Genomic DNA, 27,693 nt, shown 5'->3' with positions numbered 1-27,693 from the left:
TGGGACAGACCTCGGGTAGAATTTAATAACAGAAAGATGACGGGAAATTTCCAAACACTTACAGAGGAAACAAAACAAGTCTCCATAGCCAAATGTCAAAGAGGGCGCCTGAAGGGAAATGTCTCAACATTTGAAGTGAGCGGAAATGAACATACAAGACATCAAAACGTGGGAAAAGACGCGAACAAGGTGCTTATAAGGAAATGAACATGATTCAAAGCATAGTTTACCAAAGGAGAAATGCTCCAAATTTATAATTTAAGCATTTATCTTACAAACCTATACAAATAAGAGCGAAACAAATGCAAAGCAAGTGGAAGAGAGGAAATAAGAAGAACGAAGGTAGAGAAAATGAAACTGAGTCACGTAATAAAACGTATTGACGGAAAAGCCGACAGCGAACATCACTGTTGAAGGCGGAAAACTGGATGGTTTCCCTTAATGTTGGGAACGAGCCAACGGTGCTTGTGCTCACCGCTCCTCTGCAGCTCTAGGGAAAGTCTCATCAGATGCACTAAGGCAAGAGAAGGAAATAAAGTGAGATATAGATTGGAAAGGGGAAAAGAAAAGCTGTCTTGATCACAGACATTATTTATGTTTGTCTACGTAGAAAATCCCAGGGATCTACAGAAAATTCCCCAGAGAAGTAAGCGAGTTTGCCAAGAGGGCAGGATAGAGGCCAACGGGGAGGGGACTGACGGGCCATTGTACCAGCAGGATGGAACAGACACGTAACAGTTTGTGCTCCAGGCCGGGGGCAGTCACGGAGGCCCTGAGCAGGTGTGCGGGGGCAGGTGGGGCATGTGGTCGCGCACAAGGGGATGAAGAGGGGGTGGTCCCCGGTGCCAGGGAGCCCCATCATGATTGGGGTGGTACCCTGGTCCTGTGTACCTCATGCCCCTGACTGGTCTACACTGAAAATAAGAATCATTTCAGACTTCAGGTCGGGGCTCCTCTCTCCCTGACTGTGTGCAGTGAGGTTAATCATACCAGCCACCTGCTATAGTTCATGCAGCCCAGCTTCCAGGAGATGCTTTCACCTGCTCCCTGCCCACCAACAGGGGTGAGGTTTCAGGACCCCGGGGTGGGGGGCGGGGGGAAGCGGCTTGTTTCACAACATTTACTGCAAGGTTCAGACACAGCCCGGCTCTGCCCCCTCTCCGGACGCGGATACCGTTCTCAGATACTTAGAATTGTCCATTCAGTTGCAATCTGGATGTTTCTGGAAGCCTTAGTTCTGAGGCACACGCAGCTGCTTGGCTGGAGGCTGGTGTGTGCATGCTCCCTTGCAGAAGCTGAGGTTTTCGGGGCGATTAGCTCGTCTGCTTTCCTCTGATCTCGGGGGATCCACCTGCTTCCGGTGGAGCCTCAGGCTGAGCTGGGGAGACGGACAGGCAGGGACATTTGAGACCCACTTCTGTCCTGCTTGGATTACTAATTCCGGCAAATAGCAGGCCACTCTGTATGCATGGGGGGGAAGAGGTAGAGATGGAAGGAGAGAGTTTGTGCGTCCAAGAAGTGACCTGAGGCTCAGGTAGGCGACCAGCCTCTCCTCCGAACGGAACACGCACATTCATGGCCTGAAAACACTTTCCCTCCTGTGGGGGCCGAGCTCCTGCTCTGTCTTGCCCGGCCCCTGGATTACAAGAAGGGAAGCTGGGCTGTGAGGGCGGGGGCGGGGGGAGGACACAGCGCAGGGGTGAAGAGGGGGAGCCGAACCCACAGCCCCAATAGGCGGGAAGGGGAGCCGAAAAGCACGTGTGCCAACCCAGGGACTGGTCCTGTGTCCTCTTGAGTAAGTGGCAGAAACCGCTAAGGCTTCAGCGCCTCCGGCTTTCCTCTTACAAGTGCGACAACAAAATAAACTTGTTGCACCCGAGGCGCTTGGCACAGGCCTGGGGCTTCAGAGGCACCGGATCTGGGCCCCTGAGCAGGAAGGAAGGAGTCCAGGGTGTGGCCCATTTCCTGAGAAGGGGCACCTGCTGTGGGTGGAGGTGGCAGCTGACGCGTGGGGGTCACCCCTGGGGGCTCTAGGGGTCCTGTGAGGTGGGGCCCAGGTGCGGGATCAGCCGTTCAGTAGGCGGAGCCCCAGCCAGGGTGCAGGCTGCAGGGAGGGAGCCAGCCGGGTCAGGGGGACGGACCAGAGGAGGGGTGCCTCAGACGGGGCCTCACGTGTAGGGAAAGGTCCTTCTTAGACAGGAGGAGCTCAGTGTCCCCCGTGGGGACAGGAGAGAGAGGGAGGCAGAGGTCAGTAAGCGGTCAGGGAAAAGTTAACTGGCGGAACGAGAACTCACTCATCAACTTCTGCTTTTTCCTGAGAAACAGGAGCCGTGCCAGGTGCCAGCACGTCTGCACAGAAGGGAGGAGGTTTCCCAGGACGCGGGAAACCAGATGACGGCTGGGACCCAGGCCCTGGCTGCGGTGCGGCTCGGGCTCCCCCAGCTGTGCGGCCTTGAGACTCAGCCTTTCTGGCCTCCTGCTCTCTGTCTGCAAAGTGGGCACAACGACACCCAGGTCACACAGTGTCTCGAGGGCCCAGTGAGTGACGAACGAGGAGGGTGACGAGATCAGTGCCCGTCACGGGGCCGGGACTCGGCAAGCCCTGGCTGTGCGACTTTGCAGCTCTCAAGCACAGACTGAGCCGGCTGGTGGTGAACCGGTCGAGGCGGGAAGTTGAGACTTCATGTCGACGGGTCCCAGAGGCCGAGGGTCCGGACAGGACGACGGACGGGGCACAGACGTGGGGAGAGTGGGCTCCGTTGACGGTTGCCAAAGGGGCTGAGGCTGAGCGGAACCGGACCACAGTTTGGACTCGTTTAACGACGAAGGTCCCCCTCGATCTGCCGCGATGTGTGTCTTCTGCTCAACTTGGGCACGACGTGTCCACGTAGAGATTCACGGAGGGTGGATGAATCCGGTCCCTGCTGAGAGCAGCCAGAGGGGGAGGGGGCAGGACCAGGGCCGCAGGCATCACGCGCACAACAGAGGTGTCGGGGGGAGGCTGGATTCCCTGCTCTTTCCAGTTAAATCACCCTCAAGCCCTGGCCTGGGTGGCGGACCTCACTGTAGACTGTCGTGAGCGGTGTCTCCTGTTCGAGATGTGGTTCCCCCGAACCCTGGAACGCAGACAGAGGGTTCCTGCCAAGCTGAGGGACACAGAGGCCCCAGAGGGACCCACACAGATGCGACGCCGCTCACCTGACCTCCCCCCAAAGCGCCCAGCACTGCACGGACCCCGTGTTAACTCTGCACTGTCTGGAGAGGGATACAGAGGCAACGAGCCAGAAACTGTTGATCCCTGGTTTGAGAAACTCACACCCAGGCACAGGGACATGGGAGAACCCAGGCTGACCGCCTTGCTCGGCCTTACCTGGTCCCTGCTCTCCCTGGAAGTCTGCTGGCTCAGCTCTGCATACTGGATGCCATCATCATGGTCCCTGTGCTCTTCCTGCGACCCTGCATGAGAGTCCCACGGATGGAGCTTGAATCTGAGCCTTGGAAGCCTGTACCCTCCCCCACCATGCCCCCCTCGGTCACGCCCACACCCACCAGCCTTCTGCAGGGACAGCCCTTAGCAGCAAGATGCAGGGGGAAGGGAGCTGAGGGTCAGTGGGGGGCGGGGGGAGGTACGTGGGCACGGCAAGGACAAGTGCACCTGCCTCTCCCAGGCTCCAAGCTCTGCTTCCTCCTACGTGAGCACAGAAGGTACAGTCCAGCTCCGAGGATCAGCAGCACGACCACGAGAGCCCCCAGGATAGCTGGCAGGTGGGCAGACCCATCCGGCCCACGTGGACCTGTTTGCCCCCCACATAGCCAGTGAAGAAGGATGAGACAAGAGACAACGTCACATGCCCGTTGCCAGGCACGTGGAGACGCGTGAAGGGACCCCGTCTCGGCTGGAGAGGGGGGATCACGGCAGGTCCTGTCACTCAACCAGTGCCGGGCCCTGCTTGGGGCCGGGGTGCTGAGAGGGACAGGACAGTGTCCAGGCGCTTGAGCGGCTCAGCCGTTGGGGGAGGGCTGGGAAAAGGCCGAAGGCAGCCAGCCAGGGCCATGGCGGTGCACTAGAGGTTCACAGCCGGTACACGGGTCTCCAGGGAGGGCTTCCCGGAGGAGGGGAGGGCCGGACTGAGTTGAGGGAGGAGCCGGAGGGAGGAGGGTGAGTGGGAGGCAGGAGGATCCTCCAGAGGGGTAGGGGTCACTGAGGGACGAGCTTCCCCGGGGACTCAGGGATGCTGAGGCAACAGGGGACGATGGGGTGGAGGGATGAGGCGGGACACGAGGAAGCCGGTCGCTGCTCACTCGGGGACACACTGACGGTGAGCAAGTCAGGTGGGGAGGCCGAGGTGGGACAGGAAGGCAAGTCAGAAGCAGCCAAGGCCCTTCCCTCCGGGTGAGCAGGCCGCACGAGACACTGATCCTTGGCCACAGCATCAGCTCTCGGTGGGGGGCCCCTGTGCTCCCGAGAGGAGGCGAGGGGTGAGGGTGGCTCAGGGGGAGCTCCTGCAGGGTCCTGAGGTGAGGAGTCCTGCTCGAGGTCAGTGCCTGCTGGACGGGACCCCAGCGGGGGCTCCTGTGGGCCGGCAGGGGTCACCCACGGTGGGGCAGCTGCAGGCAAGGGGTCCCTGGACGGGAGTAAGTGCGGAAGGGGAGGACGCAGGACTGGAAGGTCTGGGGGAAGAAGCAGCAGCCTGGCCAGAGGCTGAAACCTGGGGAGCCCAGGACACATCCGGGAATCCAGGCGAGCACTGGGGCGGGAAGCGTGTCCCCGAGACCGGAGACGGGCACACGAGCCCCGACGCCTGAACCCTGCAGGCAGCGGCTGGCTCGGCCTCCGTCAGGTGGCACCGACCACTGACCCTCCCCCCTCGCTGGCTGGAAACCTCCCGGGACACACAAGGACTGAAGGATGAGGCAGGGGTGAGGTACCCGAGGGGGCTGCCTGGACCAGCAGGGTGAGGGGTGCAGAGGAGCAGGAGACAGACACCGAAAGGCAGAAGCAAGCGGGATGTGTCTGCCAGCTTCCTGGACGGGTGACGGGTGGCAGGAGGTGACCTAAACATGGGGGACAGAGCCCAGAACACTCACCCAGGGGGACCTGAGCCCCGGGAGTCCCTCCCCCTTGACAGGATGCACTCACCGTGGGCGCAGACTTCCCCAAGATTCCAGGTGGTAGTTTTCTGGTCCCCCGGGTTGCTGCCCACACAGGCGATGCTGGGGCTGGGCTGGCTCAGGGGCAGCTTCAGAGCCAGGGTCCAAGGGTTGGGGGCCGGTCCTGGGACCCCTCTCTGCTCCAGCTCCCTGGGGAGGCCCTTGCTCTCCCAGGACACATTCACGTCCTCTCTGGTTCCTGGGGCGTGGCACTCCAGGGTGACATTGCACCAGTCTGGTGTGACGGATGGAGTCTTGGCCAGGATCTGGGGGTGGGGCACGGGCTCTGGGGCCCGAGGGACAAGAGGACACGGGGTCAGGTGAGTGGGAAGCATCACGCCTCATGCTTTCTCAGGCGGAATCTCACTGTCACCCTGGCATCCTCCCCCCAAGGATGGTGAATCCACTTTACAGATAAGACAGACTTGACCCAAATATACAGCGAGTGGCTATGAGGACGGGAGCCACTGTCTGAAGCCTCAGGAGTGATCTCAGCTCTGCCTCGACTTGTGGTGAACACACTGCGTCCAGTTTCAAGGGAGAAGCCAGAGCCTCAAGTGTGGGGTCTGGAAGGGGTCCTGCGAGGGGGGCCAGGGACACTCCCAGGGACAAAAGAAGTGGGTATTTATGGATTGGGGGAGGAGCCACCACCTACCGTAGACAGTGAGGTGGAAATACCAGTTCGTTTCTCTTCCTCCTGTTAAGGAGACTCGAGCCCAGTACTGCCCACTGTCCTCAAGGGTCAGGTTGTCAATCCTCAGGGTCGTGGTGTTGAGCACATGGACCCTCTTCTCGAACTTGTCCTGGAAGTTGACCCATTTTGGAACATCTTCCCCAGGAGACACGAGCAGGAGAAGTAGGTAGTCGGACTTGTTTTTAATGGCCCAAGAAATCTTCTCCAGCTTGGTTCCTGGAGCTAATTCTGGACGTCTGATCACATGAAATGACACAGAACCTCCTTGTGTTCCCTTCAGAGAAACCAGGTTTCCAGAATCCTCCACTTGAGATCCAAGAGTTCCAGAACCGTTGATCACAGTGCTGAAGGCGCCTAGGGCATTGGAAACAGACACGGTGAGTGTTTTGTCATTGAGAATAAGGAGAAAACCCTAGAACTCATGGCGCTCATGAGTAGACTCCCAGTAGACTCCCTTGACTCCGGGAGGCGGGACAGAGCAAGAATTTGGAGTCATGCTGGAATCAGGTCCTGGTCCTAGTGGGGCGTCCCCTTGAACTCGGTCCCGACCTGCTGTCCCGCAGTGTCCTTGCCGCCTAACTCTGAGAGTCTGGACGTGACGACATCATGGATCGAGAGCCCCGAGCACATCTGGGCCGATGCCAAGTGCCCAGCCTAGGAGGCAGCTTCCACCGTGGCTGCCCACACGCTGTGGGAGCCCTCGCCCTGGAGTGGGGGCCGCGCCCTGTGACTTGCTCTGGAGCGGAGTGGCCCAAGGTCAGGCTCAGGGAGGCTGTGCTACGGGAACCCACACTCCAGTCGCTCAGGGGCTGAGACAAGGGGAGATTCTGAGACTGAGAGGGGTCCTGTCACACAAGGCAGAGGCATCACGCCCTGGTGGCTGCACCCCTCAGGGCCACAGCAGGGAAGGCACACAGGGGAATCGCCCGTGGGGGTTTCTCTCCCTCCAGAAGCCACGGGATCTTGCTCATGGGTTTGGCCACCTAGTCACAGGGCCCTGGCTACCTACCCAGAACTGGAAAATGTGGGAGAAGATATGATGGGTAGGTGAGCTCTGCTGTGCCTGCCACGAAGACCACGCTTCCCAGCCGGTCCCCGAGACACCCGCAATGTCCTTCTTCAGTCACCTCTTGCAGACCGTGACCAGAAGGCAAGGGCTTCCGGGCCGCCCCTCCAGACCCCAAAATGCCCCATGCGGCACAGCCCAGGGGACCTGATACCCTGGGTCCTTCTGGAGACCGGGATAGGAAAGAAGGGGACGGGCAAAGAACGACTTTGTCCTGAAAGGAAGACCCATGTGTCCCCTGCAGCAGGGCAGGACCGCCTGGGGGACCACTGCCTGCCAGGGCCCCAGACCCCTCTCCAGGTCTGTGAGCTGTCCTCACGCGGGGCCTGCCCCCTCGCTGTGTTCACATCGTTCCTGGCTCTCCCAGGAAGCAGAGAACCCAGAGAAGGGCTCAGGCCAGTAGTGCTTGTAGAAGATTCCAGATCCTTCTACGCAATGATGTCGTCACTAACTCCCTCATTACGACGGCAGGCGGCTGCATCCCACCTGACGCTGCCCGACCCAGATGGCAGGTCCCTGTCCCCACGTGCCAGCTGCTGCGTCCCATTGCGGTTTGGATCTGCTTGTGCCCTTGGCTTGTTGTGACCCATTACTTTAGAGGAGCCGCCGCACCTGTGGTAAGAGAATCAGCCTGTTTTCTAACACACATAACGTAACTCTTCTCCAACGTGCACGTCACCTCTGTCTGTGGACTCTGGCCCTGCTCTCAGCCTCAAGAAGCTGGATGTACCCGTTACTTAAAGGCTTATTGGTTTTACGTCTTGCAGAAAAACATCGGCTCCCCAGCAAAAGTGTGCTTTGAACTCGGTCTGCATGCCTCCTAGAACTTTTGCGATTGCAATGTTGGTGTGTGAATGTGACCGGAAGGGACTCTGCTTGGGTCTCAGACCAGGAGGTCCCTTGCAGCAGGGCGGTGAGGACCCGGGCAGTGCCTGGGTGGCGGGAGTCCTCCACTCTCTGCAGCCTGTGGCCTCGGGCAGTCATGGAAGCTCCCTGCCTTCTCCTTGAGTCTCTGACACAGAGACAATGACCGTGCTCCCCTCAGGGAACCATTGCCAGGGTGTCAGAAGGCGAGAGCTTTCCGTTAGGTGTGAGCTGTTCCCATCAGGACGATGCATGCTCCTGACAAGCACAGCTGGGGTCCTCCCCGAACTTCCCACGTCCCGGATGGAGCCCTGTGCTCCCCACCAGCTGCCCTCTCGGGGTCTCCTCCCGGGATCAGGGACGGGCTCCCGGGAGACAGATACCCATGATGCCGCCCCACAGGCGGCCACGGGAGCCAAAGTCCCGCCAGGCCTTCCGCTCAGAGCCATGAAGCTCCCGGCTGTGTCCACGGCAGCTGGTTTCCATGGTCCCTGTCAAGTCCACGCAGCAGGAAACTGAGCACACCTGTGCAGGGGGTGGGGCAGCGTCCTAGAGACGAGGGAGGGCCAGGTACTGTGGCTCCACATGGTGGGGGCATCTCCCCATTTCTCTCCACCGGGCTTCCTCGTGGCTCTAACATATTGTGTGTTCATCACAGCTAGCCTACGGATGGTGCAGTTGGTCGAAGCAGAAGGTAGGTGTGGGTCCCCCCCTCAGGCTCCTCCAGGAGTCAGATGCCCAGGGCGTGTATGTTTGTTCAGGCAGCCGCAAACACCATCCACCCGAGCGAACGCAGCATATGTTGGTAATTGCACTTCGAGTTTCCTGATGGCCGGGACCAGTGTGCCCTCGATCCTTCCAATCCTTCTCTGACTGGGCTGTGAGCACCTGCTGGCTCCCTCAGGAATGAATGGGCCCAATGAAGTGTCCGGGGAGACCCAAAGCAGCTCCCCAGCCAAACGGTCAGGGCTGAGTTGATGTGGAAATAGGCAAAGTTGGCTGCAACTTCCATGAAATTCGGAGAAACAGCCCTTGTTGCAACCGGGGTGGGGGTGGGGACGGTGCACTGGGCTCCCGGAGGGACTGTGATTCAGCCTCCACTGTGGTACCTCCCCGAGGGCTGTTCCCCAGCAATTCTGAGCCAACAATGACTGTCTCGGTGCCCCCAGCATTGGTGAGAGGGGCTCAGCACCAGGGAAGCGGAGAGAAGGGAGGTGGCATTTTGTGCTGACCACAGGCGGGCCTGCACGTCTCTAGCCGGGCCGTGGGTTAGCGGCTTCTTGTCGGTTCACCGCTGTGGCTCGTGTCCTGAGCCTGCCGTGCACACAGAGTTTGCAAACACCGGGGAAGGGGCTGCTGGCCTTCACACATGGTCTAGAAGACCCTGCTCAGGAGTGGAGACAGAGAGAGCAGAGGGTCAAGGATTGTGAGCTGAGCTTCGAAGAGACGATATCCTTCCGGCCGGGGGGGCTGAGACACTGACGGCGGAAAGCCTAGGCTCCTGGTTTTGAAGGGTCCTCAGCTGTTCGTCCCTGTCAGCAGCCGGGACTAGGACAGGATGGAGACAGAGAGCACAGGCCTTGGAGAAGCCAAAGGAGAGTCCTGTCCAGATGGGGGCACCCAGGCTCAGGATGTTATAGTGGGGAGGGCCTTGAGGGGACCTTTCACAGAGGAAGGGGCTCCGTCAGGGGTGAACTTACCCCGGGTCATGAAAGGCAGAGACAGACCTGGAGCCGGCTTCGCTCTCCCCCAAGGTCAGGGCTTCCCCTGCAGGGAGCTGCCTGCACCTCTCCCCCTGCCCTACCCTCCCCTGCACAGGAGCTCACTCTCAGCGGCTCCCAGCAGTCCTGGGCTCTCACGCCCCAGCTATTCTCCTGGCAAAGGGCACCCAGGTACCTGTCCGCCTGGGGCAGGGCAAGACCTCGGGCACCTGCTGGCAAGGAGGGAACCAGGGAGGGAGGAGGCTCAGCCCTCAGGCTGCAGGGGGGGGCCTGCCCCCCAGGCTGGATGGTGAGCCTGGGCTTCAGGAGGCTGGAAGCCGACTCAAGCTGGGAGGAAGGCAGTGAGAGCTCTCAGATCAGCAGAAGGTGCTAATCCCAGAGAGGAAGGACAGAAGGACAGAAAGACAGATGGCCAGGGACACAGGTGGCTGTGATCCAGAGAGCCAGGATTTATTTAAGAAGATAAAATTTAACATTCAACAGTGAACATAAAATTTTCCATTTCCTCCTTTCCTTCCTTCCTCCTTCCTCCTTCTTTCTACCTTTTTTCTTTCTTTCTTTCCTACATAATTTTCCAATCCAGATGTTTATGGAGAAACTCTATGTAATTTCACATATTTCTCCAGTCAATTAAATTGAAAGAAAGAGAAAGCCTACGTTTTTTTATTGACAAAATTATTTGGATAACAGGGACGTCAAAGCCTTATAAGCCAAGCTCATGTCTAATGAGAAACGCCCTGCTTACAGATGCCCCGGAGTCGGGAATTTCCTAGAACCCCGGCACCCCCCTCCCCCGGACAGGCCAGGGCACTCAAGCAAAACACGGCAGGAAATGAAATTCCCAGGAATCCACGGCTCTCGAGACCTCGGTCTTGTCCTTTGTTTTCATTTCGTCTGTTTCACGAAGGCGGATGGTCTCGGGGGAAGAGCGAACGGGGGTATCCGGGTTTCCTCAGGACAGTCTTTCTTTCGGTTCCCTTTGGGGACCTGCTGCTTCCCTTCCCGTCGCCCCGTTCACCCTGTCCCGGGGCCCTGATTATCAGCGCCCTCTGTTCCATCCCCACCCTTCCAGCAAGTGGGCGCAGACACCCTCAAATTCCGGAGGCCGCCCTCCCTTCCTGGTTCCTTGTGTCCGTGCCCTCCTCTCGCCCCAGAAGCGGGACCCGCGTCCTCCAGCTCCGACGGGGGCCCTGGGTCGGCCCCCTGCTCCCCTCACAGCTGCAGAGGCAGCCTCCCCCTGTGCCAGGCGGGTCCCGGCTCAGAGCCAGATGCCCCCCTCGGGCTCCCTGACAGAGTTGGTATTTCGGGCTGTTCCCCACAGACAGCAGACCCACGGGACCCCCGCCTCCCTGCCCCGCACACCGGCCTCCCACCCGGGGAGCCCGGGCCACTCACTGAGGACGAGGCTGCTGAACCCCAGGAGCCGGGAGGCCCAGCACAGGTGGGGGTCTTCTGAGTGGGCTCCCATCACAGGCGGCCTCCTTCAGGCTTGGTCTGGGCCCAGTTGGCCGTGGAGGAAACATCCAGAAGGCAGAGGCAGGAGAAGAGGCGAGCTTCTGCTCAGAACACTCTTAGGCTCTTCCCACCCCAAGGGCGGAGCTAACTGTCTAGGACAAGCTGGCTGCTCTAGATAAGCGATTCAGATGCTTCCTCTTCTCTCTGGCACCTGCAGGGACCCTCGGGGAACCATGGTGGAATAAACATAGGAACCCCCCCTGGGTGAGGCGCTGTGTGGGAGACGCCCCGACCTGTGGGCACGACCAGCCTGGTGATCTCAGCTCCCCAGCTGGCAGCCAGCGGGACCCCTTACCTGTTTCCCTGGGTTCACACTCCACCCAGGCAGCCCTGCTCCCCAGGGCCAGCCGATGGCCAGGCCCAAAGTTGCACAAACCACTGTACTAGGGACACAGTGTCGCCCCTGCTTTGGCCTGTCCTCTGTCTTAACAACATTGAATGAGTCAAATCTCCTTTCTGATTTTCTCTGCACTTAACTGTCGGGTGTCTAAGGAAGACGCTCTGAGCACAAGAACAAAGCGCTTTGTGGGAAGGGCCCCCCCCCCCCCACCCCAGTGCAAACACGGGCATTTCCCTTTTGCCGGCACTCAGGCCCTCCGGGCACCCAGACCCGCCCTGCCCCCCCACAAGGCAAACCCCTCCAACAGGGCAGCACCCCACCAGCGCGTCCCCCTAAGGCTCTGCCAGCCCTGGGCCCGCTCTCACACACAGGCAGGGGGCAGGGACGGGCTCCTCCGTCCACAGGCTCGGCTGCCTCAGACTCACGGCCACCTGCTGAGGGTCAGGCCTCTTCTCCCCAGACGGGGCCCCACGACCTCTGAGAACCTTGTTTCCCGTGGACGCTGGGGGAGCAGCCCCATAACTCCCCGCCGGCTGTGGCCTTTCCCCGCCCACGGAGGCTCCCCCCAGCTGCTCAGAGCCTCGGATCCTAAGTCTGGACCCCAGGATGGCTGGGGACACCAACTGAAGGCAGTCAGCCTATGGACTGGGAAGTCCCTTCTGGGGATGCAGAAGCCCATCCTAAGGGTGTGGACGACCATCGCAGGTCACTCAGCAGGGCGGAGCAGGGACTGGACTCCTAACCGTGATCTCTGAGGCCCAACATCCCAGCCCCGTCCCTTCCCACCGTGTGGCTTCCGAGAGTCACCCCGTCCACTCTGGGCTCCCGACCTGCTCTGTGCTCTCGGACAAGAGAGCATCAACACCGCCTTCTTCCCCCGCTCCCGTCCCTTAACGGGACGGTCCTTCAGAAGGCTCAGTCCCTGGCCTCGCGGTTAGAAACTCCTCGGACGGAGGCCACGCCCGGGCAGCTTACCACTGGTCACTTCGGCGTGATGGGGAGCAAGTCGGCAATGCCCCTGTCCCTGTCCCTGCACCCCGGGGAGCGCCTCGGGGGGAAGAATGTCTGCTCACCCAAACCACTGCGTGGGGGGCGAGGCCCAGGGCCCAAGAGGGAACCCCCAGCAGCTGCAGGTCAGGGACACGGGAGGGGCCGCCAACACACGTGCCACGCCGGCACCCCACCACGGACATTTCGACCCCACATACTGATCTCTGTCACTCGCCGCCGTCCTGGGCAGCAAGAGCTAACGTCACCCGTGCACAGCGTGTCTGGTTTCTGCGGTTCCCAGGCTCGGTCCCTGCGAGAGGCGGCGGATATCAAGATTAGCGTCCATTTTACAGATGAGCAACGTCAAGGCCCATTTAGGGTATTTGATGGGCCCACGGTCTGGAAGCCGGGACATGGCGGGGCCAGGCCCACATCTCAGGCTCATAGGCGCCACTGGTCTGTCCAGACCTCAGTCCCTCCTGACCTTCAGAAGCCCCACTGGAGGGGAAGGGGGAGGGAGGCCAGGCCTGCCCCCGGACAGCCTCTCTCCTTTCTCACACCCCCAGCCAGAGGAAACAGGCCCTGTGGCCTGAACCCTGCAGCATCTGAGGTCCAAAGAGGCCCCTGCTGACCACAGCCACCCCCTGCACTGCCTGCGTCACAGGTGGGCCAGCGCCTCCAGCCCTGCTCACCGTGGGGCTTACTTCTCCCACACTCAGCCGCTTCCGGAACTTTCTAACCAGACTGGCAGCAGCTAATTTAGATCATGACCCTGAGCTGGAGAATGCGCCCTGGGCAACATGGCTTCTGTGCTGACCCGCGGGCTTCGGGCTGGAAACCCTCCTGGACGTGCCGGGGCCACAGTCAGCTGCTGGGAGAGCGGCTTTAGGACCAGACCCAGTGAGAATCTCATCTTTTTACTCATTCCCTGCATGTCCGGGGACAAATGGCTTCATGGACCTGAGCCAGTGAGCTCTTAACACGGAGGGATTTGGAGACGCTCCAGGGGTCACTGGGTGAATCACTGGGACTCTGTGGGGCCGGTGAGGTCACCAATGCTCCGGAAAGCCTCCAATTGTATCCAGAATGCCCGTCTCCAGGAGAAACCTCCTGCGTCCGGAATGTGTTGGCTTTACTCCTGAGCAGATTCCCAGCAGCTCCCAGTCCTGACTCTACATTTCCCTAATTTCCTTTCACAGAAATAGGACTGACCTTGAGGACGGGAAACCCCTGAGGATAGAAACTCCTTCTGTCTCCAGCTCCCGTCAGCATTTCAGGTCAGGAGCCCGCGGCCGGCTCCCAACAGAGAAATGTGAGGGTATATTGTAGACGCTCATCAACAGCATAATGGAGTCTCTCCCCCAGGAGAGGGAGGCCACTGAGCCCAAACATAACGCGCGCACGTGTGGCCATCGGACGGGGACCGACAGAAGAGGAACGGGAAATGCGTCTACCTCCCGCGTGCGCCAGAAACAAATGCGAGATACTGAGTCATGTGCACCCCAAGGTCGCACCGCGGGGTGGATCCTGAGTGCACAGGGGCCCCACGCGCCTGGCGTCTCTAACAGCAATCCCAGAGGGAACCGGGCTAGTGATGAGGCCCTCCCACCCTGGGGTGTGTGAGCAGCCGGGTCCTGCCTGCACTGTCGTCCCTCGGGACACCGGCTCTGACACGGCACGGGAGCCTCCCCCCCCCGCGATGACCTTCAGGGCCAGGACCCCAGTCATGACACTGCCGTCTATTGCCAAACCCCTCAAAACCCCCCCACCCCGGCGTGGAAGGGCCCCTCCCTCCTGGAGATGGCCAACCCGGGGGCGGACCCTGGCCACGTACTCAGACCTGCCCCCGACCCTCCAGGCCCAGTGACAGTGGCCTCGGCCCTTTCTAGCTGGTGAGGGTCCAATACTCCGTCCCCTCCCCCCCTTCCTTTCCTGGGCCCCTGCCAAGGGATCCTGGGGAGGGGGGAGGCAAGTCACTGTCCCCATTGTCTGTAGGGTCCCCAGATCTAGAAGGGCCTGCTTGCCAGACTGACAATCGGAGCAGGGCCCCGACCTGACCTGGGGGAAAATTACTGCTGAGGATGCCACCAACCTGTCGTTATATCTGGACCTGGAAATAGTTCGACCCACATCCCGGAGCAGACGCCCAACTCTACTGTCCTAACAGAATCTACCTGTGGGGTCTCAATGGGCCTTGTGGGCCGGGGACATCTGGCACTGTGTGTTCCCGAGCAGTGCTGCCTTGCATCTTCGGGCGGTTGACATTATTGAGCGCCTACTGTATGCCAGGTGCCGAGGCGCCTCACTTGACGGTGTCCCGTGTCTCAGGGCACCCGAGCATGATGGACAAGCAGAGCAGCAGGACCAGGACCCCCTCCTCCCCGGCTGGGGGGGTCCCCGTCCGGCGGGGGGCGAAGTCAGGAGCTTCCGAAGGGAATCGGGGCCCCTGAGGTCCAGGAAGGTCTTTCCATCTTGCGTCCTCAGGTGTCACGCGGGCCATGTGGGTAGTGGGCACGCAATGCATGTTTTCTGGATGTGAGGAAGGCTCTACTCCCACAGACCTTACAGAGGAATTGGGACAATTCTCTGGGCACCAAGCTTCGACGTGGGTCACACACCGCACCAGATACAAGCAGACGATGCCTCCCACAGGTGTCCCCAGAGATGAAGGCCTGAGGCTCTGAGCTGACCTCTCCCTGAAGGTTTTTCTAGACTCAGGTCAGAGCTCAGAGGCCCTGCCCGCCTGACTTCTGCTCCTCGGGCTTCTGACCACCCAGTTCCCACAGATCCGGCCAGAGAAGGCTGCCTGTTCCCGCCACCCCTGTCCTACCCCGGTGAGCACCTGCCTCACCCCTGCCCCGGCAGGCCCAGACCCAGGACCCGGCGCAGGCACACGATGGGGACAGCGACCGCGGGCTCTGTGCCTGGGGTTTCTCTGACCCTGAGCCCTCACCTCACCTTGGGACTCAGCGAACATTGGAAGAGTGTGGCCAGGTCACCCAGACATTAGCTGAAAAACAAACAGAAATGACTGAGGCTCATTCTGGGTCTTGCACACCACCCACCCCTACTGGTTTTGGGGGCCCATCCTCCTCCCGATGGGTCTGCACCCCCACTCAACCTCCCATGAGGTCGTCACTCCGTTCTCCAGGACAGAGGGTCTGTGGGTGCTCCAGGCCCCCAGGGCCCTGTGCCGGACAGCCCGCACCCCCAGACCTCTCACGCCCGCTGTGCCCAGCCTGGCCTCCGGGGTCAGTGATCACCCGTGCTCCCCCTGTCCAGGCAGCGCAGCCCCCTTGTGTGTCCAGCAAATCCCTGAGGCCCGGCCACACCTCCCCCGGGATGAGCAGGGGGCTGGGGCACGTCCCTTTCTCTTCCTGCCAACCTCTCCAGGTGACTCAGCCCTCAAAGCCTGTTCCTTAACCCACAGGTATATTCAGGAATTCCTCCTGAAACCTGGCGCACGACTAAGAGAGCCACCTTGCAAAATGGCACAAGACCCTGGAAACAGCAGTGGGGACACAAAAGTGCCCTTTTAAAGGACAGAGAAACAGGGGCGCCTGGGTGGCTCAGTCGGTTGGATGACCGACTTCAACTCAGGTCATGATCTCACGGCTCGTGAGTTCGAGCCCCGGCGTCGGGCTCTGTGCTGACAGCTCGGAGCCTGGAGCCTCCTACGGATTCTGTGCCTCCCTCTGTCTCTGGCCCCTCCCTGCTCACGCTCTGTCTCTCTCTCTCTCTCTCTCTCTCTCTCTCTCAAAAATAAATACACATTAGGGGCGCCTGGGTGGCGCAGTCGGTTAAGCGTCCGACTTCAGCCAGGTCACGATCTCGCGGTCCGTGAGTTCGAGCCCCGCATCGGGCTCTGGGCTGATGGCTCAGAGCCTGGAGCCTGTTTCCGATTCTGTGTCTCCCTCTCTCTCTGCCCCTCCCCCGTTCGTGCTCTGTCTCTCTCTGTCCCAAAAATAAATAAAAACGTTGAAAAAAAATAAAGCACTATGTGCTTATAAAAAAAAATAAACATTAAAAAAAATAAATTTAAAAATAATTTAAAGGACAGAGAAACAAAGAGAGGAAACTGAGGCACCTGGCTGTTTGTCCACCGCCCCCCCACCCCCACTGCCCTCCCTGAGCCAGGCGGCTTCGCTGCACCCCCACCCCGGACCTCCCACCCTGTACTTCCCTCTGCCTCCACTTTCCAAGTTCACGGTCCTTGCCTCAGTTTCTTTGAAGAAATGTCCCAAGAGCCTCCGTATTCCTCTGCCTCTGAAAGTCAGATTAAACCTGTCCCACGTGCTTGTGTGAAATCACCGGCTGAACCTGCAGCAGCCCCGTCCTGTCCAGGAGGGTCCTGGTGAAGAATCGGGCTGGGACCCAGAGCGGGGCTCCCTGGGAGAACCTGGTCCTGTTCCTGGAAGGGATCCTGAGCAAGCCTCCCGGGAGGGGAGCCGTGTGGACCGCAGACACAGCTGTGGCCCTGGGGACCCGGGTGAAGGGGCCTGGACTCGCTGGGGGAAGGGGTGGTAGGAGGGGGCTGGGAAGCAGGTCAGTTCCACAGACGGAGCAGACAGAGTGGGGACGTCCCGCCTCCTGGGGAGCCCGGCCCTCGTCATGTTAAGGGGGGCGGGGCACAGGCCTCGAGCGTCCCCTGCGTGCAGGGCCCTGTGCAGGGGGCTCCGCGCCTTCTCCAGGACCCCCTGTGGCTCCGCGGTTCTCTCCTCCCCACCTGCTCTACAGAGGTGCTGGCACCCGCACCAGGACTCGCGGGAGAAGTTCGGGATCCGAGTGGGAGGGGCCGCAGATGACAGACCACAGGCTCTGTGACCGGCCTCGTGTGCACCCCCAGAACAGGCCAACTCGGCCATCCCGTTCCTGCTGCCTACGGAGGTGGTCCAACTGGAGAGAGGCGGCAAGGGCTCACGTCTGGGGACGGGGACACTGGAGTTTATGAGGACATAGGGAGACTCCTGGGGGCCGGATGCAGGGTGCACAGTCAGCTTGTCCCCCGTGCTCCCTGGGGCTGGCCCTTGTCTGTCCCTCTTGTGTGTGCCGCTGCGGGTCCCCGGGAGCTCATTGGGAGCCGGGGAACAGGGGGTGGGTGCTGGGGGCGAGGGCAAGGTAGAGAGCAGGGAAGAGTGGGGTGACAGGCGGCCCTTAACCTGCCAGAACCACTGGGAAAGGTGCCATGGCCCCATCCCCACTCACAAGTTGTCCCTCTCCAAGGGCCATAGCCCAGGAAGGGGAAACTGAGGCACCAGAGGACAGGGCCGGCTCCCAGGTGCCCTCCTCTCCTGCCCCTCATTCCTGCGTGTCCTGGATGAGAGTCGTGTGGAGGACGCCCCCCTCCGGCCCTGCTCTGTGGACACACTGGGTTTCCAGGGAGGGGGGGGATTGCTGCTGCCACACCCCCCCCCCCCCCCCCCCCGATCAACGCTGTAGGTCCCGGCCACACCCACCTGCACACACGTGCTGGGAGAGCAGAGGCGGCCCACACCTCGTCCACCTCACTGCTGGACAGCTGACGACAGGGACGGGCAGGACAGGGCGATGCAGGCAGAGGTCAGCACGGGGTGTCTACCACCCGTGAGCCCAGCGCCTCCTCTCTCTCCTGCCCCCACCCGGCCTGGCTCTCTGGGCCTTGAGGCCTCCCCTGCAGCTCTGAAGTTTGGTGTGTCTTACCAGCTGGCCCGAGGCCACGAATAAGGCATCTCTCAGGCTGCCTGTGCCCTGTGTGCAGAACAACCAGTGTCCCTGGACCTGAGGTCCCAGAGCTGGGGGGGGGGGTGCCCTCAGGGTCCTCAGTCTTTCCTCTTCGAATTCTTCCTTCCTCTGCCTGGATTCTGCTGCTAGGTCAGCCCTCCAGGCCCCCCGATGCTGGGAAGCCCCCCCGGCCCCACGGGCCGGCCCCACATGTAGGTCCCGGGGACGAGGCGGTACCGGGTTCTGGTCTGCGTTCTGGACCTGCAGGAAGCTGGGGCCGAGCGCCAGAGTAGGACGCGGGCACTCGGCGAGGACCTCGTGCAGAGACCAGGGCACATACGGGGACCCACGGGCTGCCGGTGGTGTGGACGCCAGCGGGGAGCGAACGAGGGAGCAAAGGGGACCTCCAAGTGTTGCTGAAGCCAGTGGGCAGATGGTGGGACCCGAGGGAGCTGGAAAGGTCATCGGAGCCCATGGAGGAGCCGGGGGAGGGGGAGGGTCCCCGTGAGACAGGAATCGGGTTTCCCACAGGTGACTGTGCCTCCCAGAGCCCATGTTCATCAGGCGGCCGCATGAGGGTGTCGGCTCAGGACTGGAGACGCGGGCTCAGCGTGGCCCGGCTCCGGCCTCGGACTCTGCCGGAGTCACCGGGGGAGAGGTGGTGGCAGGGGAGAGACGAGGGCTCCACGGGGACGAGCAGAGGATGGGAGGGTGGGGGAAGTAAGAGACAGATAGGGAGAGGCCGGGGTCCTGCTGTGAGCGGAGTCACAAGGGTCAGAGTGAAAACAAACTTTTTCAAATTAAACCTGAAATTACAAAGCCATAATAGGTCTTAGACAAATTTCATCTATTTTTTTTCTTAAAGTGGTTATTTACACATATATTTGGGGAGAGAGACAGAAGGAAAATGCACATACTGACAATTGGCTGGTGGTAACCCGGTCGAGGCTGGAAGTTGAGGCTTCATGTCCATGGGTCCCAGAGGCAGAGGATCCAGACAGGACGACGGACGGGACCCAGACGTGGGGAGAGTGGGCTCCGTTGACGGTTGCCAAAGGGGCTGAGGCTGAGCGGAACCGGACCACAGCTTTGGACTCGTTTAACGACGAAGGTCCCCCTCGATCTGCCGCGATGTGTGTCTTCTGCTCAACTTGGGCCCAACGTGTCCGCGTAGAGATTCACGGAGGGTGGATGAATCCGGTCCCTGCTGAGAGCAGCCAGAGGGGGAGGGGGCAGGACCAGGGCCGCAGGCATCACGCGCACAACAGAGGTGTCGGGGGGAGGCCGGATTCCCTGCTCTTTCCAGTTAAATCACCCTCAAGCCTTGGCCTGGGTGGCGGACCTCACTGTAGACTGTCGTGAGCGGTGTCTCCTGTTCGAGATGTGGTTCCCCCGAACCCTGGAACGCAGACAGAGGGTTCCTGCCACAGCTGAGGGACACAGAGGCCCCAGAGGGACCCGCACAGATGCCATGCCGCTCACCTGACCTCCCCCCAAAGCGCCCAGCACTGCACGGACCCCGTGTTAACTCTGCACTGTCTGGAGAGGGATACAGAGGCAACAAGGCCAGAAACCGCTGATCTCTGGGTTTGACAAACTCACACCCAGGCAAGGGACGTGGGAGAACCCAGGCCTCACCTGCTTCCTGTGGTCTCGGGACATCTTCCCCGCATGGTGGACGCCACCAAAACGGTCCCTGTGCTCTTCCTGGGATCCTGCACCTGAGTCCCACGGATGGAGCTTGAATCTGAGCCTTGGAAACCTGTACCCTCCCCCACCATGCCCCCCTCGGTCACGCCCACATCCACCAGCCTTCTGCAGGGACATCCCTTAGCAGCAAGATGCAGGGGGAAGGGAGCTGAGGGTCAGTGGGGGGCGGGGGGAGGTACGTGGGCACGGCAAGGACAAGTGCACCTGCCTCTCCCAGGCTCCAAGCTCTGCTTCTTCCCACGTGAGCACCGAAGGTACAGTCCAGCTCCAAGGATCAGGAACGTGATGCCAAGAGCCCCCAGGATGTCTCTCAAGAAACCAGCACCGGCCTGTCCAAGTGGACCTGTTTGCCCCCCACACAGCCAGTGAAGAAGGATGAGACAAGAGACAACGTCACATGCCCGCTGCCAGGCACGTGGAGACGTGTGAAGGGACCCGGTCTGGGCTGGAGAGGGGGGAACACGGCAGGTCCTGTCGCTCAACCAGCGCCGGGCCCTGCTTGGCACCAGGGTGCTGAGAGGGACAGGACAGGGTCCAGGCGCTTGAGGGGCTCAGCCACGGGGGGAGGGCTGGGAAAAGGCCGAAGGCAGCCAGCCAGGGCCATGGCGGTGCACTAGAGGTTCACAGCCAGTACACGGGTCTCCAGGGAGGGCTTCCCGGAGGAGGGGAGGGCCGGACTGAGTTGAGGGAGGAGCCGGAGGGAGGAGGGTGAGTGGGAGGCAGGAGGATCCTCCAGAGGGGTAGGGGTCACTGAGGGACGAGCTTCCCCGGGGACTCAGGGATGCTGAGGCAGCAGGGGACGATGGGGTGGAGGGACGAGGCGGCACACGGGGAAGCCGGTCGCTGCTCACTCGGGGACACGCTGACGGTGAGCAAGTCAGGTGGGAGGCCGAGGTGGGACAGGAAGGCAAATCAGAAGCAGCCGAGGCCCCCCCCACTCCGGTCCCCTTGGCCACAGCATCAGCTCTGGGTGGGGGGCCCCTCTGCTCCCGAGAGGAGGCGAGGGGTGAGGGTGGCTCAGGGGGGGCTCCTGCAGGGTCCTGAGGTGAGGAGCCCTGCTCGAGGTCAGTGCCTGCTGGACGGGACCCCAGCATGGCCTCCTGTGGGCCAGCAGGGGTCACCCACGGTGGGGCAGCTGCAGGCAAGGGGTCCCTGGACGGGAGTAAGTGCGGAAGGGGAGGACGCGGGACTGGAAGGTCTGGGGGAAGAAGCAGCAGCCTGGCCAGAGGCTGAAACCTGGGGAGCCCAGGACACATCCGGGAATCCAGGCGAGCACTGGGGCGGGAAGCGTGCCCCCGAGACCGGAGACGGGCACACGAGCCCCGACGCCTGAACCCTGCAGGCAGCGGCTGGCTCGGCCTCCCTCAGGTGGCACCGACCACTGACCCTCCCCCCTCGCTGGCTGGAGACCTCCCGGGACACACAAGGACTGAAGGATGAGGCAGGGGTGAGGTACCCGAGGGGGCTGCCTGGACCAGCAGGGGTGAGGGGTGCAGAGGAGCAGGAGAGAGACACCGAAAGGCAGAAGCAAGCGGGATGTGCCTACGAGCCTCCTGGACGGGTGACGGGTGGCAGGAGGTGACCTAAACATGGGGGACAGAACCCGAAACCCTCCCCCAGGGGGACCTGACCCCGGGACTCCCCACCCCTCTGACAGGATGCACTCACCGTGGGCACAGACTTCCCCAAGGTCCCGGGTGGCAGTTTTCCGGTCCCCCGGGTTGCTGACCACACAGGTGATGCTGGGGCTGGGCTGGCTCAGGGGCAGCTTCAGAGCCAGTGTCCAGGGGTTGGGGGCCGGTCCTGGGACCCCTCTCTGCTCCAGCTCCCTGGGGAGGCCCTTGTTCTCCCAGGACACATTCACGTCCTCTCTGGTTCCCGGGGCGTGGCACTCCAGGGTGACATTGCACCAGTCTGGTGTGACGGATGGAGTCTTGGCCAGGATCTGGGGGCGGGGCACGGGCTCTGGGGCCCGAGGGACAAGAGGACACGGGGTCAGGTGAGTGGGAAGCATCACGCCTCATGCTTTCTCAGGCGGAATCTCACTGTCGCCCTGGCATCCTCCCCCCAAGGATGGTGAATCCACTTTACAGATAAGACAGACTTGACCCAAATATACAGCGAGTGGCTATGAGGACGGGAGCCACTGTCTGAAGCCTCAGGAGTGATCTCAGCTCTGCCTCGACTTGTGGTGAACACACTGCGTCCAGTTTCAAGGGAGAAGCCAGAGCCTCAGGTCTGGGGTCTGGAAGGGGTCCTGCGAGGGGGGCCAGGGACACTCCCAGGGACAAAAGAAAGGGGTATTTATGGATTGGGGGAGGAGCCACCACCTACCGTAGACAGTGAGGTGGAAATACCGGATAGTTTCTCTTCCTCCTGTTAAGGAGACTCGAGCCCAGTACTGCCCACTGTCCTCAAGGGTCAGGTTGTCAATCCTCAGGGTCGTGGTGTTGAGCACATGGACCCTCTTCTCGAACTTGTCCTGGAAGTTGACCCATTTTGGAACATCTTCCCCAGGAGACACTTGCAGGAGGACTAGGTAGTTGGACTTGTTTTTAATGCCCCAAGAAATCTCCAGCTTGACTCCTGGAAGTGATTCTGGACTTCGGGTCACAAGAAACGACACAGAACTTCCTTGAGTTCCCTTCACAGAAACCACGTTTCCAGAATCCTCCACTTGAGATCCATGAGTTCCAGAACCGTTGACTACAGTGCTGAAGGCACCTAGGGCATTGGAAACAGACACGGTGAGTGTTTTGTCATTGAGAATAAGGAGAAAACCCTAGAACCCATGGCGCTCATGAGTAGACTCCCAGTAGACTCCCTTGACTCCGGGAGGCGGGACAGAGCAAGAATTTGGAGTCATGCTGGAATCAGGTCCTGGTCCTAGTGGGGCGTCCCCTTGAACCCGGTCCCGTCCTGCTGTCCCCCAGTGTCCACGCCACCTAACTCTGAGAGTCTGGACATGAGGACATCACAGATCGAGAGCCCCGAGCATATCTGGGCTGATGCCAAGTGCCCAGCGTAGGAGGCAGCGTCCACAGTGGCTGCCCACAGGCTGTGGGAGCCCTGGCCCTGGAGTGGGGGCCACGCCCTGTGACTTGCTCTGGAGCGGAGTGGCCCAAGGTCAGGCTCAGGGAGGCTGTGCTACGGGAACCCGCACTCCAGTCGCTCAGGGGCTGAGACAAGGGGAGATTCTGAGACTGAGGGGGCTCCTGTCACACAATGTAGAGTCATCACGGCCTGGTGGCTGCACCTCTCAGGGCCACAGCAGGGAAGGCACACAGGGGAATCGCCCGTGGGGGTTTCTCTCCCTCCAGAAGCCACGGGATCTTGCTCATGGGTTTGGCCACCTAGTCACAGGGCCCTGGCTACCTACCCAGAACTGGAAAATGTGGGAGAAGATATGATGGGTAGGTGAGCTCTGCTGTGCCTGCCACGAAGACCATGCTTCCCCAGCCGGTCCCGAGACACCCTCAATGTCCTTCCTCAGTCACCTCTTGCAGACCGTGACCAGAAGGCAAGGGCCTCCGGGCCGCCCCTCCAGACCCCAAAATGCCCCATGCGGCACAGCCCAGGGGACCTGATACCCTGGGTCCTTCTGGAGACCGGGATAGGAAAGAAGGGGACGGGCAAAGAACGACCTGGTCCTGAAAGGAAGACCCATGTGTCCCCTGCAGCAGGGCAGGACCGCCTGGGGGACCGCTGCCTGCCAGGGCCCCAGACCCCTCTCCAGGTCCGTGAGCTGTCCTCACGCGGGGCCTGCCCCCTCGCTGTGTTCACATCGTTCCTGGCTCTCCTAGGAAGCAGAGAACCCAGAGAAGGGCTCAGGCCAGTAGTGCTTGTAGAAGATTCCAGATCCTTCTACGCAATGATGTCGTCACTAACTCCCTCATTCCGACAGCAGGTGACTGCATCCCGCCTGACGCTGCCCGGCCCGGACGGCAGGTCCCTGTCCCCACGTGCCAGCTGCTGCGTCCCATTGCGGTTTGGATCTGCTTGTGTCCTTGGCTTGTTGTGTCCCATTACTTTAGAGGAGCCGCCGCACCTGTCGTAAGAGAATCAGCCTGTTTTCTAACACACATAACGTAACTCTTCTCCAACGTGCACGTCACCTCTGTCTGTGGACTCTGGCCCTGCTCTCAGCCTCAAGAAGCTGGATGTATCCGTTACGTGTAAGGCTTATTGGTTTTACGTCTTGCAGAAAAACATCACCCCCCCAGCAAAAGTGTGCTTTGAACTCGGTCTGCATGCCTCCTAGAACTTTTGCGATTGCAATGTTGGTGTGTGAATGTGACCGGAAGGGACTCTGCTTGGGTCTCAGAGCAGGAGGTCCCTTGCAGCAGGTCGGTGAGGACCGGGGGAGGGTCCGGGAGGCGGGAGTCCTCCGCTCTCTGCAGCCTGTGGCCTCGGGCAGTCATGTAAGCTCCCTGCCTTCTCCTTGAGTCTCTGATGCAGAGACAATGACCGTGCTCCCCTCAGGGAACCATTGCCAGGGTGTCAGAAGGCGAGAGCTTTCCGTTAGGTGTGAGCTGTTCCCATCAGGACGATGCTTGCTCCTGACAAGCACAGCTGGGGTCCTCCCCGAACTTCCCACGTCCCGGATGGAGCCCTGTGCTCCCCACCAGCTGCCCTCTCGGGGTCTCCTCCCGGGATCAGGGACGGGCTCCCGGGAGACAGACACCCATGGTGCCACCCCACAGGCAGCCACGGGAGCCAAAGTCCCCCCGGGGCCTTCCGCTCAGAGCCATGAAGCTCTCAGAGCCATGTCCACGAGAGCTGGTTTCCATGGTCCCTGTCAAGTCCACGCAGCAGGAAACTGAGCACACCTGTGCAGGGGGGGGGCAGCGTCCTAGAGACGAGGGAGGGCCGGGTACTGTGGCTCCACATGGTGGGGGCATCTCCCCATTTCTCTCCACTGGGCTGCTGCCCATGGAGCCGGCTTCCCTCTCCCCCAGCCCAGCGCTTCCCCTGCAGGGAGCTGCCTGCACCTCTCCCCCTGCCCTACCCTGCCCTGAGCAGGGGCTCACTCTCAGAGGCTCCCAGCAGTCCTGGGCTCTCACGCCCCAGCTATTCTCCTGGCAAAGGGCACCCAGGTACCTGTCCGCCTGGGGCAGGGCAAGACCTCGGGCACCTGCTGGCAAGGAGGGAACCAGGGAGGGAGGAGGCTCAGCCCTCAGGCTGCAGGGGGGGGCCTGCCCCCCAGGCTGGATGGTGAGCCTGGGCTTCAGGAGGCTGGAAGCCGACTCAAGCTGGCAGGAAGGCAGTGAGAGCTCTCAGATCAGCAGAAGGTGCTAATCCCAGAGAGGAAGGACAGAAGGACAGAGAGACAGACGGCCAGGGACACAGGAGGCTGTGATCCAGAGAGCCAGGATTTATTTAAGAAGATAACATTTGTTTTATTTTATTGGTTTTTTTTTTTTTACATTGATTTAGTTTCAAGAGACAGAGTGAGAGCGGGGGAGGGGCAGACAGAGAGGGAGGCACAGAATCCCAAGGAGGCTCCAGGCTCCCAGCTGTCAGCACAGAGACCCACTGGGGGCTCAGGCCCACCAACCGTGACATCATGACTGAGCTGAGGTCCCAAGCTTAACCGACTGAGCCACCCAGGAGGCCCTGAAGAAGATAAAATTTAATATTCAGCAGTGAACATAGATTTTTACTTTTCCCCCCTTCCTTCCTTCCTCCTTCTTTCTTCCATTTCTCTTTCCTTCTTTCCTACATAATCTTCCAACCCAGATGTTGACGGAGAAAACTCTACGTCATCTCACATATTTTTCCAGTTAATTAAAATCAAAAGAAAGAGAAAGCCTACGTGTTCTTGTGGCCAAAATACTGAGATCAGAGAGATGTCAACGCCTTACAAAGCTCCTTTTCTTTTTTTTTTAAATAAATTTTTAAATGGATTGATTTATTTTGAGAGAGAGAGAGAGCATGAGTGCAGTGGGGACAGAGACGGGAGGAGAGACAATTCCAGGCTGACAAAGCACAGAGCCCGACGCGGGGCTCTAACACGTGAACCGTGAGATCATGACCTGAGCCGAAATCAAGAGTCGGACGCTCAACTGAGCCCCCAGGTCCCCGCAAACCTCACGTCTGATGAGAAACGCCCTGCTTACAGATGCCCCAGGTTCCGGAATTTCCTAGAACCCCGGCACCCCCCTCCCCCGGACAGGCCAGGGCACTCAAGCAAAACACGGCAGGAAATGAAATTCCCAGGAATCCACGGCTCTCGAGACCTCGGTCTTGTCCTTTGTTTTCATTTCGTCTGTTTCACGAAGGCGGATGGTCTCGGGGGAAGAGCGAACGGGGGTATCCGGGTTTCCTCAGGACAGTCTTTCTTTCGGTTCCCTTTGGGGACCTGCTGCTTCCCTTCCCGTCGCCCCGTTCACCCTGTCCCGGGGCCCTGATTATCAGCGCCCTCTGTTCCATCCCCACCCTTCCAGCAAGTGGGCGCAGACACCCTCAAATTCCGGAGGCCGCCCTCCCTTCCTGGTTCCTTGTGTCCGTGCCCTCCTCTCGCCCCAGAAGCGGGACCCGCGTCCTCCAGCTCCGACGGGGACCCTGGGTCGGCCCCCTGCTCCCCTCACAGCTGCAGAGGCAGCCTCCCCCTGTGCCAGGCGGGTCCCGGCTCAGAGCCAGATGCCCCCCTCGGGCTCCCTGACAGAGTTGGTATTTCGGGCTGTTCCCCACAGACAGCAGACCCACGGGACCCCCGCCTCCCTGCCCCGCACACCGGCCTCCCACCCGGGGAGCCCGGGCCACTCACTGAGGACGAGGCTGCTGAACCCCAGGAGCCGGGAGGCCCAGCACAGGTGGGGGTCTTCTGAGTGGGCTCCCATCACAGGCTGCCTCCTTCAGGCTTGGTCTGGGCCCAGTTGGCCGTGGAGGAAACATCCAGAAGGCAGAGGCAGGAGAAGAGGTGAGCTTCTGCTCAGAACACTCTTAGGCTCTTCCCACCCCAAGGGCGGAGCTAACTGTCTAGGACAAGCTGGCTGCTCTAGATAAGCCATTCAGATGCTTCCTCTTCTCTCTGGCACCTGCAGGGACCCTCGGGGAACGATGGTGGAATAAACATAGGAACCCCCCCTGGGTGAGGCGCTGTGTGGGAGATGCCCCGTCCTGTGGGCACGACCAGCCTGGTGATCTCAGCTCCCCAGCTGGCAGCCAGCGGGACCCCTTACCTGTTTCCCTGGGTTCACATTCTGCCCAGGCAGCCCTGCTCCCCAGGGTCAGCCGATGGCCAGGCACAAAGTCACACAAACCACTGTACCAAGGACACAGTGACCCCCTGCTTTGGGCCTGTCCTCTGTCTTAACACCATTGAACGAGTCAAATCTCCTTTCTGATTTTCTCTGCACTTAACTGTCGGGTGTCTAAGGAAGATGCTCTGAGCACAAGAACAAAGCGCTTTGTGGGAAGGGCCCACCCCCCACACCCCAGTGCAAACATGGGCGTTTCGTTACTGCCAGCACCCAGGCCCTCCGGGCACACGGACCCGCCCTGCCCCCCCACAAGGCAACTCCCCCAACAGGGCAGCACCCCACCAGCGCGTCCCCCTAAGGCTCTGCCAGCCCTGGGCCCGCTCTCACACACAGGCCGGGGGCAGGGACGGGCTCCTCCGTCCACAGGCTCGGCTGCCTCAGACTCACGGCCACCTGCTGAGGGTCAGGCCTCTTCTCCCCAGACGGGGCCCCACGACCTCTGAGAACCTTGTCTCCCGTGGACCCTGGGGGAGCAGCCCCATAACTCCCCGCTGGCCGTGGCCTTTCCCCGCCCACGGAGGCTCCCCCCAGCTGCTCAGAGCCTCGGATGCTAAGGCTGGACTCCAGGATGGCCGGGGACACCAACTGAAGGCAGTCAGCCTATGGGCTGGGAAGTCCCTTCTGGGGATGCGGAAGCCCATCCTAAGGGTGTGGACGACCATCGCAGGTCACTCAGC

The 27,693-nt window shown here is 60.8% G+C and overlaps 1 protein-coding gene across 8 annotated transcripts; it reads right to left on the bottom strand.

Annotated features, from left to right (window-relative positions):
• LOC122476445 (SLAM family member 9-like) lies at positions 1-26,978 on the bottom strand. 8 transcript variants are annotated; one of them, XR_006295489.1, is made up of 7 exons: positions 26,521-26,968; positions 22,086-22,475; positions 21,420-21,716; positions 3,660-3,794; positions 3,371-3,456; positions 2,295-3,116; positions 1-1,378 (listed from the first exon to the last, which is right to left on the bottom strand). XR_006295489.1 is itself a non-coding variant. In XM_043569093.1 (6 exons), exons 1-6 carry the CDS (start codon positions 26,591-26,593, stop codon positions 3,024-3,026), a joined length of 1,074 nt encoding a protein of 357 aa, XP_043425028.1. In that variant the 5' UTR covers positions 26,594-26,970; the 3' UTR covers positions 1-3,023. The 8 variants fall into 8 exon arrangements, 6 of the variants coding, with proteins under 6 accessions (XP_043425028.1, XP_043425027.1, XP_043425030.1 ...); XM_043569093.1 differs by lacking the exon at positions 3,660-3,794 and adding an exon at positions 19,960-20,094 and having other exon boundaries at positions 1-3,116; positions 26,521-26,970; XM_043569092.1 differs by having other exon boundaries at positions 1-3,116.
• Positions 26,979-27,693: the final 715 nt, after the last annotated feature.

The sequence above is a fragment of the Prionailurus bengalensis genome, chromosome E4 (genome assembly GCF_016509475.1).
Source record: "Prionailurus bengalensis isolate Pbe53 chromosome E4, Fcat_Pben_1.1_paternal_pri, whole genome shotgun sequence".
Classification (NCBI taxonomy): Eukaryota; Metazoa; Chordata; class Mammalia; order Carnivora; family Felidae; genus Prionailurus; species Prionailurus bengalensis.
This window is presented reverse-complemented; position numbering and strand designations above follow the sequence as displayed.

Coding starts and splice junctions, on each gene's coding strand:
- LOC122476445 (XM_043569093.1), bottom strand. CDS start 26,593: ATGGGAGCCCACTCAGAAGACCCCCACCTGTGCTGGGCCTCCCGGCTC. Junction 22,476..26,520: donor GTTCAGCAGCCTCGTCCTCA/GTGAGTGGCCCG, acceptor CCAATGCCCTAG/GTGCCTTCAGCACTGTAGTC. Junction 20,095..21,419: donor TGGGGAAGTCTGTGCCCACG/GTGAGTGCATCC, acceptor GGGGGCAAACAG/GTCCACTTGGACAGGCCGGT.